The 22,721-nt window shown below is 41.9% G+C and overlaps 1 protein-coding gene across 4 annotated transcripts in view; it reads left to right on the top strand.

Moving 5' to 3' along the window:
- bnc2 (basonuclin 2) overlaps window positions 1-22,370 on the top strand; it is a 168,027-nt gene extending 145,657 nt beyond the window's left edge. For 3 of the 4 annotated variants that reach the window (XM_031276834.2, XM_036000074.1, XM_036000075.1), the window contains 2 exons: window positions 9,142-11,537; window positions 18,693-22,370. In XM_031276834.2, coding sequence (XP_031132694.1) covers window positions 9,142-11,537; window positions 18,693-19,512 — 3,216 coding nt within the window. In that variant the 3' untranslated portion in view covers window positions 19,513-22,370. Of the gene's footprint in view, window positions 1-9,141; window positions 11,538-17,504; window positions 17,579-18,692 lie in introns of all 4 variants that reach the window. The other variant, XM_036000076.1, reaches the window with a different exon arrangement.
- The last annotated feature ends 351 nt before the right edge of the window (window positions 22,371-22,721 follow it).

Raw genomic sequence — 22,721 nt, 5'->3', positions numbered from 1 at the left:
GCCCCCTCATATAGGATAAGAGTTTGTTTTTTTTACTTTTTAACTATGTTTATTTTTGTTTTGTTTTTAAAGACTAGATTTAATTATAGGCATTCAAAATTAGAGCTATCCATCTAAGTTGTTATAGGGCATATGCTCACAAACATGAACAGGGATATACATAAAAAAAGATTCAAATTTTACAGTGCAGATTTTTTTTCTGTTATTGTTCTCAATTCTGTGTGTTTTGATGGTCTACAGCTTTTCTTAGTGTATAAGTTACAGTACAAAGAGGCAGCACCAGATGGTAATGGTGTTTATTTTTGCAGTAAGTAATCACCATTCTGGAACTTATGACAGTAGACAGGCCCAGGGACCTGGAACCATGCCCCGAGAGACCCGAGCACCACTTCCTGTTGTACCCACATGATCGCAGACACACACATACACTATCACACACACAGAAACGCATGCATGCACACATAAACATGAACATCCTCCGGGCCGCTGGCGATGTGAGCCCCTGGGCCACAGGGATAGATGTGTTCTGGCACATAGGTTGGGGTAGTGTAAATTACATTGCAGCCACACTGGCACCCTCCGCCTCCAAGATGAATGAGCCAACTTAAATGCCAGGCAACAATTCCAGTGAGGCAGTTTAAAAACAGGAATCCTCTTGTAATTTGGGACCATTTTACCCACTCAGTGCACTATTTCACTTTGACAAAACTACAATATTGTTAACACATACAGTACTGCTGCACACTAGCCCGGCCTTAGGTGTCACTTCCAATATTGTGATTAGTGCAGTTCACTATAAGATAACACAAAGAAACAATTAAAGCCCATAATCACAATTTAATTTTTAATTAAATACATTTTTAATTATTGCCTTATTATTTAATTATAACTTATATTAACTTTATAACTAAATCAGTTAACTAATTTGGTAAGCTTGGTTTTCGTAAAGTTTTATAATAGCATTTTATTTTGTACCTTTATTCTTTCTGAGGTGTCAGAAATGTCAGCACTTATTTTATACATGCCACTGCACAAAACTCACCATATTTTTTTCAAAAACAGTTTTTCTTTTAGATTTTTTCTGTCAAATAGTAATAGTAGGCACTCCTGCTTTATTGGACAGGATTTAAAACCCAAGATGTGGAATTTGCATTGTAGGCTGCTGAGCCAAAAGCACCATCAGAACACACTGCATAAAAACATTTGGAAAACTTGTGCAGCAGTCACTGATATCTTCCTGTAACTTCTGAGAAAACATAACACATATTGAATGATTTACAATTACTGAGCAACACATTGTTGCCAATTCAACCAACGGTATCATAGATTCCTAGTTAACATGACAGACACAGACTCCTTTGGGCCACCCAGATCCCCTAGTGGCCCTTCTTCTGTATGTGAGTCAGGCTGGCAGTGAAATACTGTCGGGCAGAAGAGGGGGGTGGAGGGAAGGTACCAGAGAGAGAAGCTTGAGTTAATGGTCTTGCATCTTCCTGGCAGCATGTCAATAATGGCTCTGATCACATTAAGTAAAGACTCCATTAGCTTATTCTCTTTCCTCCTATATGCTCCATAGCAAAAGCACAGTAGAAAACTGAAACGCTCCCCTAATGCAGTCCGTCTATGTGTTACAGACACCTCTGTCTGTTCCCAGCCAGACCAAAACAAAATGACTTGGGAGGTACAATCCATTTTCCATTCACATCTATTTCCTTTTACACAGTAACTTGAAAGTGATGTGTGGATTATTTTGATTGTGTCGAAATCAATGCTACATTTCAGGTACAGTAGTATAAAAAGGAACACAATTTTGCAATTGGGGTTGCAACTATATGCAACTACTACACAGTAGTCAGAAACAATGTGTCACATTTGGTTTTATGAGCTGGTACCCTCATGTCAAATTTTCATTAGCAAAAAATACACAGCTATGCTTTTATCAGGTTCAAAGTTTCACTTTTTTAAGGCGCAGTTTCTTACCAAAGTCTGCGTACTGCTACCCATTACTAGCCTAGGGATATAATGTGATAAGGGGCGGGTATTACACAAAAGAGGAACATAAGACACAGTACAAACATGTAACTATGTGACCAAGGAGCAAATTGTGAGCATATGTTAATGCACCTTTTCTACACCATCCTCTTGCCAAAATAGTAATCAAGACAAAGGAGATGTGATAGAGGAGAGAAAGAAAAGCAGGTTGTCAGCAGCCCCCCCCCCCCACACACACACCGCTACCAACACACACACACACACACACACACACACACACACACACACTGGACAGACAAACCATTTCTCAGCCGCCTCACTGCTCTCCATTGGCCCTGGAGGGGGTACAGCGGCCCCCACATCTGTCTCCCAGGCCCACGACAGACCAGGCTGCTGCATCCAGATCCAGCAGATCACACGAATCATCCTCAATTAATGTGAACCATCAGGCATTCCCTCGCTGCTTCTATCACTCCACCCCTCTTCTCTGAGGCATCCCCTCTAGCTCAGTTCTAGGTCCGCTGAGTTTTACACATTGACCACGGCTATGGTTCCTTAGCACAGTTGGGTGAGGCCAGCCAACATTATTGTGTATGCTTTGTGAAACGAGACAGGGAATCAATACATCAGTCCAGACCCAGACGCTGCTCACATGTTAGTGCTGCGAGGCGGTTCTTCAGAGGTTCTGAACTCAGAGAACAGACAACTTTGCTCTGCAGCGAACCAGGGCCTGAAATGGCTTCCATGTGCCGCTCCATCTGCACCTCTGCTGGGCTGTGGCCAAAGGACTGTCCTTTTCACTTTTTAAAGATGCCGAGGGACAGATTTAAAACAAAAAAAAAGGGGTGGTGATGGTGGAGGTAAAGGGGGTTGGATGAATCAGAGGTTGGAAGACCTTTTTTTAAATGACGGGTTTGTTTTCAAAATCAGATAATGAAAAAAGACAAGTCGCTGGGAAAAGAAACGGAAACTGTTTACTAGAGGCCACCTGGAACCAGGGCTGTGCCAGATTGTGACTCACCCGTCTGTGGTAAGGTCCTCTATAATAACCCCCCCTGACCCCCCTCCCTATCCTCGCAGTCTGCAACTGCAGTATAAATCTCACTCTAGTCGATTAGTGTACCCTTAGCAACAACTAACACAGTCATGAAATTTGACATGAGTTAAATCAGGTTGAGAGGGGAAAGCAGGGTATCTGGTGGCCTGTTGGTTGATCAGTGTGTCTGGCCCGGTAAAATGAAACCTGTGGCCTCTTCAAATTTACTCACACCAGAGCCCAGGAAGCTCTTCTTTCAGGCAGTGATGGGCATACTACAGTATTGACCAAGACAAAGCCCTTTGCATGGCTGAATGATAATATAGGAATCAAACTGATTAGAACTGTTCCAAGTTTTAACCAGGAATATGAGCTGGTGCAGAGGGTCCTGTCTGGGCTTTACTGAATCACCTGTATTTCCATGTCGGCTGTACTTGAGTGGACTTTCCTTCCTCAATGTTTAAATGAATGTATCAACAACTAAAGATTACAAATATTGTATTAGACAATTATTGTAGCTTGTTCACAAAGGATGGAAATAAGTGGTCGTAAAATACAGTACACTGCAACATAATTTTGATCATCTGATGTATCGCATTTCCCACCAAAGTGTGACAGCAAATTGTCACTTATTAAAACCAGACCACATTCAGGGAGGCATCAAGGCTGTCTGTCTGATGACATATAAAACAACAGTATGCTATTCTTTGCACGATACTCTCCAGAGTATCCCAGAGGGACAGTGTGGGAAAGTTGACAAATTAAACTGTTCATTTGTTTGACTCCAATTTGTTATTTTTTTGCAATCGGATGTACTGGAAGACTGTAAACTGCACAATACTTTAAGCTACTGTAGATTTCTGTTTTTTTTTTTCTGGACATATTTCAAAAAGGTAGAGTTCGCTAAGTGATGCCTGTCCCTGTAATAAGGAATCACAAGGTGACATGATTGTTGCCTTGTTTATTATATATTAGTGTCATCTTGTATTTCAGCAGTCCATGTTCATTAGATTTCATGCTATAATAAATATATAAGCCTCTATATAATGTCTGCAGTTTAGAAAACATCAAACCTCTAAGGTGTATATACGAGATCACATCCAAAAGTAACACATTCTGTTGATGTGCAGAGCATAAAGGAGGACTTTACAATGATCACAGAGTACAAATTTCAACCTCTATGATTCTTACAAATGTCCTCCACCCACATCTGGACGTAGCTACTGATTTCCCTATGGTCCATCACAGGGGAAGAAGTAGAGCTGGTTGTTCACACATGACCTATGACCTGCCACTGGGGAGCCAATGGGGTAGCAGCTTGTGTCTTGGGAGCTGTTGCCCTCTGATGTGATGGCTCCAGGCAGTGGGCTTTGCATGAACCCATCCCCCATGGCACCCCTCGCCACTAGATCCTCTGCATTATTCATACAGCCCGAGATGGGGTGGGGAGAGAAACAGAATATGGAAAAAGAAAGCAGCGAGGTTCAAGACCTTCTCAGATCACAAGCAACTTCTGCTTAACCTCCCTTGAAGTGGCGAACACAAGGATAGGGTAGTTTTTTTAAGGAACTGGATCTGAAAGCAGGACTGTGGATCAATGGGGATTCCCCCGAGGCTTGGTGGAGATCACATTCACTGAAAGGTGATTGGGGAATCAATCTGGTTCCCATGGTTCACTTTGCCATTGTGAGAACTGATCCATCCTATTGCAAGTGATACTGTCTTACGCTCGAGTTTCCCTTATATTAATATGGAACCAGTGGAGCAATATCCTACACAGATTGTACATATGTTAACATGAAAATTTAAATATCAGAGACATTATATGACAAGCTCTATGAGGGTGAGAGATCTCTTTCTATTTGATCTACTGTATACAGGCACAGGTCAATAAGATTTACATATTTATAGCTAATATTTTCCCTTTTTTTGCCTTGCATGGCATGTCTCTCCACTGCTTTCCAAATAACACTCAGTCATTGAGTATGATAGGTGATGATTAGTGAAAAGCATATACATGTTAAGCTGTTAATCCCTAATGCACACCATGCAACCTAACAACGCTGCACACCCCGTCTCTTAATAGAGCTCAGCACATAACCTACTAATTGCATAATTGCCTGATTTGTTTTAACTGGCAGTGGTGCCCTGGCCCATGACAAGGCCATCATTTGCTCATCCTCATTGTCAGCAATTTGCAAGGTAGATACCCTACTACACACCCACCACACAACATCCAGCACCACAGTATTAGAGACAGCCATGAATTAAGAATGTCTCGCAACGGCAGAGAGATGAATAAATACAGCCGTTGCTGGATTAATTCTGAAAGACATAGACGCAGGAAGATAAAATAAACTAACAGCAGCAGGCTGTCCACCAGATAAAGTGGGTACTCCATCGTCTCTCTGCTGTAATTATTGGCTAATAGTCATTAACCTGGCAAACAGAGGTTTAGTTGTATTGTTTAAAGGACTCTGGTATGCATAATGACAGACTAATATGTCATAGCACTGGGGGAGATGGGGGAGGGGTGGATTAATGAGATTTTACTGGAGGGGGTGTACAAGGAGAGGTGGGGCACGCCTGGAAAATATAGGGGAAAGAGGGCCACATTAAGCTAATTGGAAGATGAGTGCCTACTTGTAAAAGTGCTTCTAATGGCATATTTGTTTCTCTCACAGCATCACAAGGCTAATGCAGGGGAGTGGAGTTGTGAGACTTACTGTAGTAAGGACTACAGGGAGTTTGTCTGCAAAGGTGTGTCAACACATACTTTAGATACTCATTCTAAAACAATACATACATGTTGCTTTCTCATCTTTCATTGTTTATCTGCATTAAACATTTTTTGTCTGGAATTTGACTTTGCAACTATAAAGTGACATATATTTCAAAATATAGTTGTTATAAATGAGGTAGGGCAGTGGCTTTTAAGAAACAGCAATGTATTGAATGGCTTCTTGCCATAAAAACTAGTAGTTGTTTCCACATGGATGGAACCTTAATCAAGTTTGTCCCTCACATCCTTTTTAAGATCATTTTTGAATTTGTGTTAACTCTGTGTTCCAAGCCTGACTACGGCCCCAACGCTTGTTGACTGGCCTCCAAAACTCAATTGACCAATGATCGAAGAGTGCTTGGATAGGCTCCTATTAGACAGGGTCCAGTAGATTGCAGAACTGCTGACCTGTTCTGACAGCTGGCTGGCCCTTCCTGACACTAATGCGTTGCAGTTTGGCCTGTGTCACTGTGTTTTGGCTTTTGTTTGACTTCATGAGTGGGGAAGTGGAGGCACAGGGTAGGACTAGTAGAGGATGAAATAAATGTCAGTGATTGAGACGGCCTGTGGGTTTGGAGAGGGACTTTGGTCGAGTGATCTTGTTGATGTGTATAAGCTTGCAAAACATTGTAGTTTTTTTAAATGAGTATCATTAAATCCTCACTTATAGCTTGATACTAATCCCTAGCATTTATTAATGGAACTACCATTAAAATGACCCCCTTTTTGGTAGCTTGTGTGTTTTCATGAATGTTATTTCAATTTCAATTAGACCAGCAAACAAAGTGGGGCAGTTAGATAATTGTTATTAAGCTGTCTTAAACTGGCTTAAATTGAATTAAATGTGGCCTACAAATGATCCCAAAAATGCAAATACTCTTTATTCCTATTTACTAGTAAACAGAGACACTAATAATTAAGGTAAACAATTACACTGCATTTAGATTATTTGTTGTAATTTAATTAGAATATTAATAGACTGCTCCACTTCTTAGGACTACAATTTCTTAAGAAATGTTGTGGTTGTCGAACTATTTAAAGATTCACTCTCTAATCTGCTTTCATTTTTTTTTTTTTTTTTCAATTAAATCAAATGGAAGTACTATTGCCCAGATGGCCATGCAGTATGAAATAATAGTGCCCAGGCTAGAATTTAAAGTCATACCTCCAGGCAAAAACTCCAGAGCGCACACAGAATGAAAGTGTAAAATGTTTTTAATGTATATTTAACAACAAATACCCCAGTGACTATTGATGTTTCGTCTCAGAAGAATCTATTCCTCCAGTATATCTGAGGGCATGATATGAAACCACTCACACTTTTATTTTCTCTGCTCTTCTTCCTCTGTGTCTCTCCCATACTATCTCTCTTTTGCTGCCTCTCTTTAAACATTTATCTTCTGTTTTCTCCTTACAGGCCCTTTGTGCTTTGTGATGTTGGTTTTTACAGCTTTTTACTCACCAGAGTTGCCATTTATCTTTTATAGATGCCAGCAGCTAGGAGCACATATGAAATGTTACCATTTCACTGTGACTAATTGTCATCGCTTGCGTTATTCCCTTGATGTCACTTGCGCCTAGTCCCCCAGGAACATGTGTCAAGTATTTACACTATGCCTCTCTGTCTCGCTTTCTTCTCTATTGCTATCTTGTTTTCGCAATCACCATTATCATACTATCTTATATACCAGCAGCAGTTACTGTAAGAGGATCATTTTGTTAAGAGTTCTGTCATCAGTGCCATAAAGCAGGAAGAGATGTGGGTTCATACAAGAGGACGAAAGTACTGGCTCAAACTAGGGCTGGGCGATATGGAGAAAATCAGATATCACGATATTCTTGACCAAATACCTCGATATTGATATTGCTGCGATATTCTAGGGTTGACAATTGGTGCTTTAACAAAATATCTTCACACTTATATTTTAGATAAATAATCATCAGTAATGTGGACATAATGTCTACATGTAAGTGGGGAAAAGGCAAATAATAGAACAGCTAGAAAAGTACATCACTTTACTATAATACGGCCTTTAAAACCAGGAAAAGACAACACTTATGTCATATCACGGTATTACGATATCTAAAATCTAAGACGATATCTAGTCTCATATCACGATATCGATATAATATCGATATATTGCCCAGCCCTAGCTCAAACATTAATTGATTCAAAGTTAGTAGCTCAACAGCAAACTAAATTCTCAGGATTTGCCAAGATAATTTTCCCAGAATCCCTTGCCATCTCTTGATGTTTGACAATGTGCACATTTGTGAGGAGTTTTTATTAATAATAATACATCTCTAAAAGACACCAGCCATGTGCTCTAATAAAGTGCTCTATTTGGAATAACACCCGAGTCCCATCTGAATAGTTCTGTTCTCTTAGGATGGAAACTTGCTTCTCACCATTCCCAAGGAAATGCCAAGGGTTATTATAAATTACCTATTATTACTGTTTGTTATTTTACATTTCTGCCCCTTTTCAGGTAGACACTTGTCAACTGAAACTGTATTATCAATTGACAGTGTCCCAAACAACATGGATTTTTATTACGAAGTATTTCATTAATATTTAAGGTTGTGCTTCCTTTAAAGCTTATAAACATATTAATATGATTAAAATGTAAGGTTACACAGGTCATGCATTCTTTAGACCTCACTAACATACAAGCATGATAAATATTCAGCCTGCCAAATTAAAGGAACATGCTCAATGCCACTGTCAACAGAACCTTAAATAAACATGAGTGTTTCTCTTTAAATGTCCAAAAGCCATTCCCTGGTACATAGTGTAGCAGTCCCATCCTCCCTCAAGCATTTCACTGCCTTAGAGATGAGAACAATGTCTGCCAACCAAGGTGCGATTAGTGGCTTGCATTAATTATGCTATTATTTCTGCCATTTCTTCTCTTGCTCACACAATTTTGTAAATATCCCTCGGTACAGTTTGTGTACAGAGGGAGTCCCAGCAAGAGTTCACATCTTTTACAAAGCTGTTTTTGTCAGTCTCGCAGATTAACATCCCTACAATGTTGGAAGTCGCAGAGACCTGCTAATCAAGCAACCTCAGTCCTTTTGAATTGTTTTGCTTGTGATTTAATTAAACTCGTGCCTACTGTCATCACTGTGTGATTTCTAGAAAAAATAAAAGATTTTTGACAAAGCTCTAGGTACTTTGCGTTGCAGGAGCCTCTGAATTTTATGAGCAAGAAAGCTCGCCCTTACAAACTAACCCCTGCTCCATCTCCTCCTTTAACCACAGTGATTATGCACAATCAATAATGGTTTGTATTTTTGTCTTCTCTATTGTCTCCTCTGGGGTATCTAGGATGCTGCAGGCAAGGTGCTGGACCGCTGGACCATCATGTCCCGGGAAGAGGAGATCATCACCCTGCAGCAATTCCTGCGCTTTGGTGAGACCAAGTCCATTGTGGAGCTGATGGCTATTCAGGAGAAGGAAGGTCAGGCAGTTACAGTTCCCTCCTCCAAAACCGACTCTGGGATTAGGACATTCATTGAAAGCAACAACAGATCCCGCAGCCCAGGGCTCCTGACACATCTGGAAAACAGTAGCCCATCCAGCATTCACCATTTTGAGAATATCCCCAACAGCTTAGCCTTCCTCCTGCCCTTCCAATACATCAATCCAGTCTCTGCCCCTATGCTTGGCTTGCCCCCCAATGGCATGCCTATGGAGCAGTCTGCTCTCCGGCTCCGGGAGCCCAGCCTGCCAAACCAAGGTGAACAGGTGGACACCAGTGAGTCAGAAGTGTCCCTATCACCCTTCCGCACAGGCCAGAGCCCGAGCCGTGGAGCTCTGGGAGCCATGAACAACATTGAACCCAAGACAGAGCCCAACAACAGGGCATCACCCATCTCACCAACCCCTTCCACCCAGCAGGCTCAACAACAGCAGCAACAGCAAACATCGCTCCAACAGCAGCAGCAGGGCCAACAGCACTCCCAAAATCAACCTCAGCAGTCCAACAGGTTGAGCGACCACCAGGTCCACCACCACCTTGTAAAGGACGAGCAGTCTAAAAGCATCACCCATGCTTCCTTTTCCTCCAAGATGCATCGTATGCGCCGCATGGGATCCACCTCACGCAAGGGTCGTGTTTGCTGCAATTCTTGTGGCAAAACCTTTTATGACAAGGGCACACTTAAGATACATTATAATGCTGTACACTTGAAGATCAAACACCGTTGCACCATTGAGGGCTGCAATATGGTCTTCAGCTCACTACGCAGTCGCAACCGCCACAGTGCCAACCCAAATCCACGGTTGCACATGCCCATGCTGCGCAATAACCGCGACAAGGACCTCATCCGTTCAACCACTGGTACACCTGTCATCTCAAGCACCAAGAATGGTGGTTTCACACTCACCAGCCCTGGAAGGCCACCACTGGGCTTCACTACTCCACCGGTAGACCCTATGCTTCAGTCACCCCTTCAAAGCCCACTGGTGTTCCCGTCGCTGAAGTCAGTGCAGCCTGTCCAGCCAGTGCCCCCTTTCTACCGCACACTACTGTCCCCTGCGGACCTTGTCAGTCCTCCAGTGTCACTGCCCACCAGCCCCATCCTGCCCACAACCACCAACAGTACCACCCTGATGGACCAACAACAGCATCTCCTGGCTGCTGCAGCAGTGGCTTCACATAATAATGTTCATATGTCAGAGATAGTCCCCATGTCCCACCGCTTACACACAACTAGTGCCAATCACGACCTCAACACTGGCAGCAGTGACCCCACACCCAAAAAGAAGCCTCGTAAATCAAGCATGCCAGTGAAGATTGAGAAGGAAGTGATTGATGTGGCTGATGAATACGAGGACAAAGATGATGATGACGATGACATCCACCATAATCACCACCATCACTCATCCCTTCTTCACAACAGTGTCAAAATGAATGGTAACTGTAACAGCAACAACAACAGTGGCAGTGGTACTGGGAACCACAGTGGTGGTAGTGGGCAGCAATCCCCATCCCAGGATGAGATGAGCCCTGGCCTAGCTCTGAGAGGCATGATGAGACAGAGTGAAGATGAATGCAGGGAAGGGACTGGCAGTGACAGCAGGGGTGGGAATGATCTGCAAGGCTCTGGCGAGCTACGTTGTATGGGCAGCTTCACCTCTGAGGACCAGGATCATGAAAGAGACTTTGAGAACGAATCTGAAACCTCTGATTCCAAGATGTTCTACCGTGATGAGCTGATGGATGTGGAGGAACAGCAAAAGCAAAGCAGGGGTGGAAGGTGTCTGGACAAGGAACAGGATGATGAGGGTTGTGACGAAGCCCAGTTGAGAAAGGAAATGGAAGGCAAGGGTCATTCCTCACCCTCCCCTCATCAGCCCCCTATCAGGATCAAGGAAGAACTCAACGATCCTACTTACGACATGTTCTGCATGGGCCAGTATGGCCTCTATAATGGAGGCATGGCAGCGGCTGCTGCTGCTGCAAGCATGGCTGCTCTGCATGAGAGCTTCATCTCTTCGATGGGCTACGGTGCCAGCCCACCCAAATTCCCTTCTTCTCAATCACCAGAGGGAGACCCATGCTCAAGTCCTGACCCCAAGATCTGCTATGTGTGTAAGAAGAGCTTCAAGAGTTCCTATAGCATGAAACTGCACTACAAGAATGTGCATCTCAAAGAGATGCATGTGTGCACTGTGGCTGGCTGCAACGCTGCCTTCCCTTCCCGGCGGAGCCGAGACAGGTTAGTGCTAGAACATGGTAATGTAACCATTTTATTTGAATGTAATTGTGACAGTCACAGGTACGTTCAATAGAAATGCTTAATTCAATATTTATAATCTATTATAATTTAAGTTAAGGCACTACATACAGTAAATCCACGGAATATGCTAGTTTTTTTTTTTTTAAGGATATAGTTTTTTTTAAAAGCTATTTTAAAACATAGTTCAACAGATAATTTTGTGATAGACCTTGCCTTTTCATTTCATGTTAAAAAAATAAGATTTAGCCTGCAGTATTTCATTACTGTATGACATTTACCTGGATAGGCTATCACTTAACATCTGTTAGCTAATTCAACACAAAAAATTGATTCAGGGGCATCTGCTCCTTGTCAAGTCATAATTCAGAAGACTAGGGTGTCAGGATCAGAAACACATACACACACATTCAAACAAGCACCAGTCCATATCCATCAACCCTGCAGCTGCAGTGTGTTGTTTACCTGCCCTCCCTGCCTCACCTTATGACAGGAAGGTGAAGGCGCATATATTAACATAGACAGCGGTTTGTCAAACCACTGCATTTATTAGCGCATTAGGAGGTGAGGCTACCCGTACTCACCTGGGCTTGTTAGCACATATCAGTCCCACACACTCACTCCACAGAATATATATATGCTGTAGCAGCAGTGGCAGCAGGTTGATGCCATAACACATGCTGCAGGTACATAACATGACAAGTGCCCTGGGCAAGCACAGACTCCCTAAACGATTACAAACTTATTCTTTTTTGCATCATGGGAGCACTTTTAAATGTTAGGTTTGGCCAGCATCCAGACATGCTTAATGGGTAGAATTTCCCAGTCCTTTACATAGCCAGTAATAATATCCCTTACAATTACAGTTAATAGAGGAATTAAATAAATATCAAAATAACAGCTGCGTGTAAATTCATATTTTAGGTTTGGCGACATTGAAAATCACATTCCCTTGCCAGTCATGTAAACAACGAGCAGGGACATTGTGTAAAATGGCCCTTGAAACTAATTGTAAATTCTCTCTAAAATACACAGCACTTCAAGTGTAACAAATAACTCTCATGCTTACACTATCTTTTCAATAGAACTCAGCTTCTCTACATAACAGCCTCACTCATTCTGTGCTTTAAGGGGAATAGAAAATAGAAAATAAATAAAATATTGTAACATCAGTGAGAAGTTATACTTTTATTTAAGTAAGGGGCAAGTTGCAACACACTGCATGCTTCCAATTTGGAAACAAGTCTTCCTAGAGGGAGCTTTATATTTTTCCTCAGTGTTTTGTCCACCCACACACTGGCTCTGGCCCCCTCCAACCTCATCTCTTCTTCCACCACTGCTACCTCCCTCCACCCAAACTCGCTGCTCTTTTTTTTTTGAGTCTTTTATTACATTTTGTTGTTTCTGTGGCATCTGTTCCTACCACTGTTTGTTCATTAGAATGTAAATAAAGAAGGTGATTCTGGGACTCTATTATAATTGATGTGGGAGGGGAACAAGGGGAGAAGAACAGGAGACAAGGTAGCGTTGAAGTGAAGGTGAAACCCTGCTGCTCACCTGATACAGCTGTGCAGAGAGCAGCAAGATGACAGGAAGTGTTATTATAGCATGCGTTGCCTCAGTGTGGTGTTCTGCCAACGATGAGCACCCCTCTTTTGACAAGGCTTTAGGAATAGAGGATGCCTAAGGCACGACCGACTTGCTGTGTAACGTGCATGCACGCACACGCACAGATGCAAACACACATATGTACAAATGGATAGCAGAGAAAACAATTTGCTCTTCTATCTCTCAATTAGTTTCCTAATGCTATAAAAGAGTTGTTGGATATAAACTATAACTGCCTTATCTGAACTTTTAAATAGCAAGATGAGATCTCCACAGTGCATTTATAGGGGAATTTAACATGAGAAAAGATTCCAATGGTAGATAGGAGTTACACCTAAGAGTTTTGTAAACTGAACAGGGTGCATTTTCACAAAATATGCAGCCAGGCGTTTGGTATCAAAGCCAGGGGTGAGTGGAGTGCTTTAGACAGGCACAGAGCATTCAAAGATCAGACCATAATGCACAAAGAAAAGGCAACACCTCAACATGAACTTTTTCTATGCTTGTTCTCTTCCTGTGTCAGCCTGGATGTGTGTGTGTGTGTGTGTGTGTGTGTGTGTGTGTGTGTGTGTGTGTGTGTGTGTGTGTGTGTGTGTGTGTGTGTGTGTGTGTGTGTGTGTGTGTGTGTGTGTGTGTGTGAGAGACTCCATGATGAAACACCAGCATGTAAATACCATTCAAACACATAAAGTGGCAGAACATATGCGAGAGAGATAACTTTATAGGAAGAGGGAACAATTACTGCTGTGAACATAAAGCATCTTTGAGCCAGGGCCTATACAGTATTGCTCTGGGTGGGTGAGACCTAGGCACACTATTGTTCACATACTATTTCTGTAGGGGATAAATTCCTGATAACATATGGGACATATTAATTAGCCGCTGGTTCAAACAAGGAACAAAACAACAGAAAGAAGGGCATTACTGTACATTGTACATAGCTTGAAAAACCCTGGGGCTCTCTGAATCTGTCCTTGGACAATCCTCTAATGACATAATGTATGTTTGAGTGTAATGGTGGCAATAAATGGTAATATAATTTAGTTGTTTTCATAAGAGCATAATGCTCTGATAAGATTAAACTGTATGAAGAGAGATATTTGCACAAAATAATGTTTAGAATGTTTATTACTAGTAAATTAGATAAGTCAAACTCCATTCTTTCCCATAATTAGATTTTTTGTCTTGGCAAAAATGATTAATTATCAGCTCTGCCTGGTGGTTGTATAAAGGAAAGGAACACTTAATACTTAACACAAAGTAATTGTCATAAAGAAAATAAAAAAGACCCATTAGAATAATAGGCACACTGAATTTGAATAAGAGGAAGGTAAACCAGTGGCTATTTGTTGTTGTTTTTGCAGCTGAATAATATATGCTAAAGCTGTATTATAATATGCAGCCCTGCCTGGCTTCCTGATCTCAAAACCTCCCAAACACAGCTGTTGACATCCAGCAACAGTAAAGTCCAAGTACCTACGCATATCTGATTAGTCCATTGACCGAGTGAAAATCCAAAGGCACGTAAACACACCATCAGACACCAGCATCAAAAGCTCCCGTATCAAAGAGAAGAAGAAAAAATAGGAGAAGTCATTTGATCTACCAAGAAAAACAACCAAGAGCCAATGACATTGTCAGAGTAGGACACATTGTAAATGTGCTGCCACGGAAAAAAAGTACCACTAGTGTTTGTTCACTTTGGATCCCTGCCCTATGTAAAAGACGGTAGGATTAAACACACATACACAAACATTAGTACACGCATACTGTACATACACACACGCAATAATGCAGGAAAGGATAATTTAATGTGCCCTCAAGCAAGCATGTAATGTGTGTTTTTTAGCGTAAAACAGAGCCCAACATAAGTGTGTGTGTATGTGTGGTTTTACGGTGGGGTGTTTTCTCCCAGCCTCTTGGCCGCCTGCTGCACGGAGGTAAATGATTGCATATTTATTGTGGGGAGCAAGCAGCGTCGGCAGAAGTGTTGAAGAAGCTGCATGATTAACTGCTGAAAAGACGCGTACCACTAATCATCACAATTATTGGCTTCGTTAATTATAATTTTTAAACCGTTGACGAGACTAGTCATACTGCTTCTCTTCTTCTTCTTTTAACCGCCAATCCAACATTTTAACTTGCTCCTATGTCGCTACAGCAAGTAGGTGTCCTCCCTCTTCCACATTCCCATGGTGCAGCAGCGTGCAGCCCGTGGTCCCTGCATGGGCCACTGCAAACGGAGAGTGAAGGTTAATTATGTTGGAGAGTCTCTTTCCTCCCCTCTCCTTCCTCTCTCTGTCTCCCTCCCGTTCCCTCGGTCCCCTCACGGCATGTGCCCGGCTCCGCTGCTTCACAATTAGCTCTCTGTTTGTCTCTTATAAACAAAGGGCACGCTGCTCATAGAGAGAATATGTTAGCAAAAGCCACTCATTCCAGATCAAAATATCTGCTGATTAAAATACGGAAAAAATATCACGTCACTTTAATTTATCGAGTTTCCTTGTGATGTATTTTGAAGAGAATAAGAGGATTTTTTTATTCTTTGATTAATAACATATAGACGCCCATGCAAGCACGCTGTTATCAATTTAATTCTAGTACATGGAAGTTTTCCGTGTGATATTTAATGCATTTTTAATGTCTATGCAGTAATTTATTTGAGGCTTCTCGTTATTTGTGGTCTGTGTTGTTGAGCAGACTGAAACAATGCAAAGCAGATATACTGTAGCAGTGACAGAGAGTGATAAATGTTACTAAAACTCTTGTCCTCCCACTTACACCTAAAACCTCATAACACACCCCAAATGACAGGAAAGACAAAGAACCAGTCGTGTCAGTTTAACACCACTCAGCCTTCCATCTCATTTACACATTATGAGTCATTTAGACAACATACACACACATATTCACAAACACACACACACTGACACAAAAACAAGGGCAAGGGCCATCAGATGAACCTAAAGATGATTAACGCCGGGTTGGGACAGGCACACACTCGCTCTACCTCCTCTGCACAGTCAAAAATGGTCTCTCTGGAGGCCTCCCCCATCTTTTGGGCAGAGATGAGAGTGTCAAATTGGTTTGCTTGCCACATTACTGTCAAACAGGGAGGTAGAGATGGAGCGGGGGGGGGGGGCTGCCTAAGGAGTTGGGTTTGGGGGAGGAAAGATAGAGCGTACTGAAGTGGAGTGATGGAGGTGAAGATGAGAGGGAAATGGGGCAGAAAGTCTAAATCTGATAAATGAAGGGATAAGTGCATTATGCCCACTGTGTGTGGATGATTCAGCTGACATATTTTGATTATTTAGGGCAAGGAGGCATTGCAAACACAGGAGTTAAATAATGTTAAGGCAAATGATCATAAACTGGGCTCTTTTTCTCCTCTGTATCTCTTGAGATTAAATCATTTCCAAATGGTTACAAATGAAATATCACAAACTGACTTTTTCCTTCCATTTTTATTTATTTCCATATATCTGTACAATAGATTAGCATATTGAAGTGAATCCTTTTTATTTGTATATTGTTTTAATATTCTAACATGTGGTGTGCATTTCTGAGTATTTAAAATGGCTACTGTAGCTATAGCACAGACTACTTACTGCATGATATTTAGCATGTTTGACTTTAATATCTGAAACTGAGATAGCCATGGTTAACTTAGAGCTTATTAGCAGTGAGAAGGTGTTGTTATAGAGATGGAGACATGTTGCAAAGGACCTGCCTACCTGAGCATCATCAACAGCATCCTGAGCTTCAGGTTTAACTGAGCAAATCTGTGGCCCCCTCTTCCTGTCAAAGCCTGTTTGGTAGTCCCACAGAAATTGTGCCCCTTTCTTCATATACTGATCACGGCATATTTGAGACTGTTTTAAAACAGTCTGACCCCTCACAGCCAAGCGTTCAACCATGTGTTTGACTAGACAGGGATACTGTACAGCACCACAGACATTGAGTCATGACACCCATGTTTTAGCCATAGGCTAACACCATATGGGTGCAACTGTACTATCAAAGGATAAAAAAGAAGAAAGGATTTATATAGTCTTTTTGATCTAAGTCCCGCTTTATGGAAGTAGTATATTTTACGTTTTTCACACATACACAGACACACACACACACGCGCACGCACACACACACACACACACACACACACACACACACACACACACACAAACAGAAAAAACAAGTGCAAACATGCAGTGACAGCCACAGCCAATTGATTTGCCACGCTCTCTCTCTCCTCAATGCTGACGATGCTTGAGTGGACAGGCTCCTGGTTGCCTGGTTTACAGAAAAGGGTCCCTCAAATGAATGTATTTCTACCTCTTGCAGGACAATGTCGGATAGGGAAGTAAATAATTAAAGGAAAGGGACCCTTTTTGACTGCATCAACCCTGCCACTGCTGGTAAGCTCTACTATCCATTGTGACTCCATTTTTACCCGTCCTGCTAAGGATGACCGTTTTCTTTTCTTCTTTTTTGTTTTGTTTCACACACATGCCCTCCCTGCATGGAAACCCCTCACATTAAAGGCACCGAGTGTTTGCATATTATTTTTTTCTTATTTGATGTAAGTGCTGACCTGATATGAGAGGAATGGGCCTTGTGTATGTCATCTCGGACACCGGTCATTAGTTGCTTAAGTTTCCTTTCTGTGTTATGCAGTTTTATTGTGACATGTGTGCAGTGGGACCCCTTTTTTTAGTCTGACTTGACAACTGTGAAGTGTGAAAAAGCATTGAGTTAGATTTTTTAAGCCCATTTCACTTTGCATCCTGTAGCATGGCTTTGTGTGCTAACTGAAATCCTCACTAATGGTATCTTGGCTTAAGCATGGCACTTGTTACTTAGTTTTATTCATCAGCTGTAGCACACTGTGCGATACAGTTCGCCTTGTGTTTGGGAAAAAAATGCCCATCTTAATTAAATCCAGGGCTACATAAAGACTTGTTCATTGAGGTGCTCGATTAAGCCACCTTCAATAGGGAACGAATGCGATAATGCTGTCAGGGCCTAGTGCTAATATGCTATCCAGTTCCCCTCGATTATCACATTACCACAGCTCGAATCAATTGATAAACTCCCATTAAATATGGTGGAGTATTTAATTGAGTCAGAGTCTATTGGATTTGAGGGCTGTGCAGTGCAGACATGCTGACAGCGGTAAACACTAGCAGGATGCTCTCTCTCTCTCTCTCTCTCTCTCTCTCTCTCTCTCTGTGCAATCTTAGAACACTTTTCTGAGGAGAGCTACAGGATGAATTTCTGTTTCTATGTGACTGTCTTTGTGTCTCGACTGATAGTAACAATAATTACATATGTAGTGGTTCTTAGGTATTGAATGGTTGTAGCCTGGTGCCATTTCACAAAAGTAAGATAAATTGACAATATGTAAAATACATTTTTGTATGTACAAATACATGTATTTTAACACTGTGGCTAGTTTGTATTTGAGAGGAAATCTACATTACTCATACACTGGCAGCCTTCAGATTTACAACTATGACTGTCTCCCCACAGGCACAGCTCCAACATCAACCTGCACCGCAAACTGCTGACCAAAGAGCTGGACGACATTGTCCTGGACCCCCAACTCCCGCCACTGCCCAAGGACCTGCGAGCCGAGTTACTGGCAAAGATCTACGCCGGGCACCACATGGGCTTGGACCGATATGTCGGGATGGGCATCGGAGGTGCCAGCCTCCGGCCCACTGGCATGAACCACAATGCCCATTCCCCCATGAGCAGTGAGTATCCCCACCACCCTCTCAACCATAACCTTAAAAACCACCACACCAACGGCTTCTCCCGGGCCCAGCCAGACGATTACATGGTGTTGGATCTGAGCACCACATCCAGTGTACAATCCAGCAGCAGTGTCCACTCCTCACATGAGTCAGACGAGGGCAGCGATGAAGGCATCCTATTGGATGATCTGGAGGAGGAGGGAGAAGAAGATGAGGAGGAGGGCAACAGTGAGGGGGAGGACTGCTCCCAGCATGCCGAGGGGCGGGCTGAAAGAAGGCATCGGGATGAAACTGGAGAACTAAGAGGAGAAGGACCTGGTGAGGGTTTGGAACCTTCCTCCTCACCATTCCTTTTTTCGCCCACCGGGGGCAGTAATGGTGGCAACAGTGGGATCCTCTGCAACATCTGCCATAAAATGTACAGCAACAAAGGAACCCTGCGTGTGCACTACAAGACTGTGCACCTGCGCGAGATGCACAAGTGCAAAATCCCCGGTTGCAACATGGTGTTCAGCTCTGTGCGCAGCCGTAATCGACACTCTCAGAACCCCAACCTCCATAAAAACATGCCCTTCTCTACAATAATAGACTAAATAATGACTTGCTATTCGACCCTGCTGTCAGTCGGCCCGCTCCTCCCTTCATTCCTCATCCTTATTCCTCCTCAAATTAGCTTTTAATCCCGGCCGAGGGCCATCAAATACAAGCTAAATGCCTGTATGCCTCCTGCCCGTCCTCTGTAAGTCATTGCAAGACATTTCTATAACCCTCTATAAAATTCATCGACTCTAAATACAGTTTATTATTGTGACCTTTGACTTTTCCTTCTTTGGAAGAACAGGATGACGCTCTTGCGCATGGAGTTTGCTTTATAACAATTTTTTTGCATAAGCCCCTCCATCTTTCCTTTGAGACTTCTCCCCGCTTTGTTTTTGTCCGTCTCCAAAGAATCTATTCAAACTCTTATTTGTGACTTTGCCTGCAGAAATGATAGTATTGAGAAAAAAAAAGAAAATCTTCTTGTTGTATTTGTGTAATGATAGCTTTTAAATGAACCCCTTACAAAAGCATGACAGCTTCATTTGTAAATAATGTTCCAAGAGGCTTTTGGTGTAAAAGAGTTGTGTTGATGGTTGTTTGCTTCTTTTTTCTCTCTCGTTATGGTTTTATGTTACAGTCCAGTACAATACTTCCAGCTATAGGCAAGAAAGAGGTAGCATCTTACTAGCTTGACTCATTTATGTTAGCTTCAAAGACACGTTTTAAACTAAGTCCTAGGGAAAAAAAGAATATCATGTGACTTGTTTTATCTACTTGTTAGATATTCAGAGGTTGCCGGCATGCTTTTTTTAGGCTCCTACACTGATATCATTCTCTGTATTTCTATTGTTTTTTTGTTTTGTTTTTTGTCTGTTATGTTTATGAGCTTTAGTATACCAGTTCAGTTTTTTGCACTTTGCATCTATACAAGGGGATGTGTAATATTATTATGAGGACTTTTGCAATGGTGAGTTTAAATGTTGTTCGGGGTCATTGATGGCTACAGTGCCAAGGTAAATGATAATACCTTCAACATACTGTACTTGTGCCAGTTTCTTTTTGCACGTGCTCAGTTTCAAACAGTTTCACAGCAGAAAACGTCTCACCACCCTGAACAAAACCTGAGATCTTCCCCATCACTAAACAACGTATTCAGAAAGTGTCTCCAAAGTGTCTTGCCTCACAACGAATCCAAGTGTGAATGAATATCAACTGCTGTTTCACAAACACAAAGGAGCTAAATATTGATAAAGTCTCTCCTCTTTCTTTGTTTGTTTAATTTGTGTATGGTTACCAGGTCTGATCACGATAAATACTTCAGAGGTTCAGTGGGGTCATCTGTGTAAAGCATGACATTATTGTGACATTGTCAAACAAATTTATCAAGAACTCATGGTTGTTCTTACAAAAGGCATCTTAATGAAATATAACTGTCCCAATAGATTTGAAAAAAAAGAGAGAAAAAAGATGGAAATAGTCATTCAACTGTGACCAAAACAAAATTGTTTGCTTAAGAAGAGCTCCTTTAGTGTGGCAGTATGTACTTAAACCATGCCCCATTGGATTAATATGATGCACTTGAGTCTTAAATCTTTTGCTGTGATATTTTCGGTATCGGTTTCCATTGCTGAGTGTCAGCTACAGATGTACTCTATGAAAAATGTTGCCATTTTCCTGGCTGTTGTTTGCAGCCATTTTTAACATGTCCATGACTGTCTTACGGTACAAATATTTCCAGTAACTGGGCAAAGTAGCCAAGGGAAGGGGTATTTATTGGTGGGTGATATATCTTCATGGAGATGTTTTTGTCAAGTATAAGAATATTTTTTGTAAAAAGACAAAAAATAGAGATTGTTCCTCAGTTTGACTTGTTTATCAATGTATTAGCAATGCCATGTGTTACAATACAAGGAGATCTTCTCTTACTTGACTGGTGCTACACAGAGGGAAATATATGTGTTATGTGGTGTGCTGTACAGTATTCACAACACCTTACATCCATAACAGTGTTGAGTTCCATTTGTTTCATACTTAAGCCATTTTGCAATATAGACATGACCTATTCTAGTGAAATATTTCATGTCTTTTTTTTAAGATTCCACCTATACGACACATGCAGTGTTCAGTCTTCTCTTCTCAGAGATAAAGAGAGCGAGACAGAGAGCTGAGGCTGATGGAAAGGTTGCGGAGGTGGAAGGCTGACTAGGGAGGAAAGGATGACAGCAGTGATCATTAAAAATGTGCTGCTTCTCCGTTACCTGAAGGCGTCCCTGCCATTCCAGCTTCTTCTGTCTAATAACTCACTTGTCACTTCGTTACACTGCCAGACTCCAAGGTTGCTGACAAGACTATGACACTGACAGAAAGAGAAAAGAAAGAACAGAGATTGTGTGCTCCGAACAATTCAATTTGACCCATTCAATTTAGTTGAATTCAATTAATCTATTCATTTTCTGTGTGTGCTTATTCTTATTCAGGGTCGCTGATAATTCAATTCAACTCTTTTCTCTCATTCTGTTTTTCTCTTTGTCTGTCAGAGCGCAGTCATTTAACAACCGCCTTACCCATTTCTTCAACCCGCCACTCACTTACCACCTCCACACCCCACAGCGCAAGTCCTACAGGGACACACACTAATAGTGTATGCTTAAGTTCACCGGACGGCCATGGCATAGGAAAAAGGGATGGGTAATTGCCTGTTTATCCCAAGTGAAGGGAAAATTGAGTACAGGAACCCCTGCCTTCTCCCAGGAGTGGGTTTCACTGAGGCGCTTGCTGCCTCATTCACTCATTCAATCCCCCCGGCACTCGCTCTGGCAGAAATAAAAAAAAGTGCTACTGCAGGAACCCTGCTGACAGCTGTCTCTCTAACACACACACACACACACACACACACACACACACACACAGAGGACAGTGGCGCACACTCACATGTGCTTCCTACTTACAGGCCAAAAAGATGACAAGAACTACATGACTTGTTAACCACCAGTGATGGAGGACAAATTTAGAGTGTATTCTCACCACAGGAAACAAAACTCTCCATCTAGCATTAACATTATAGCTGCTGCCACTACATAGAAAGCTAATATTCTGTTATGGAGGATGGTGTGAGCAAGCACTGAGTCAGGCATGGAAAGCTCAAAGCTCCTATAAGTAGTAGTATTTCATTAACATTTATTTTCATTTTCTAATACTTATATGGCATTTAACCTAAAGAGGACAGGTTTAATGAAGAAAATATATTAAAAAAGGTCAGCAA

This window comes from Sander lucioperca, chromosome 4, assembly GCF_008315115.2.
Source record: "Sander lucioperca isolate FBNREF2018 chromosome 4, SLUC_FBN_1.2, whole genome shotgun sequence".
Lineage (NCBI taxonomy): Eukaryota > Metazoa > Chordata > Actinopteri > Perciformes > Percidae > Sander > Sander lucioperca.
The sequence above is the reverse complement of the archived record's forward strand: the minus strand, read 5'-3'. Positions and strand labels throughout refer to the sequence as shown.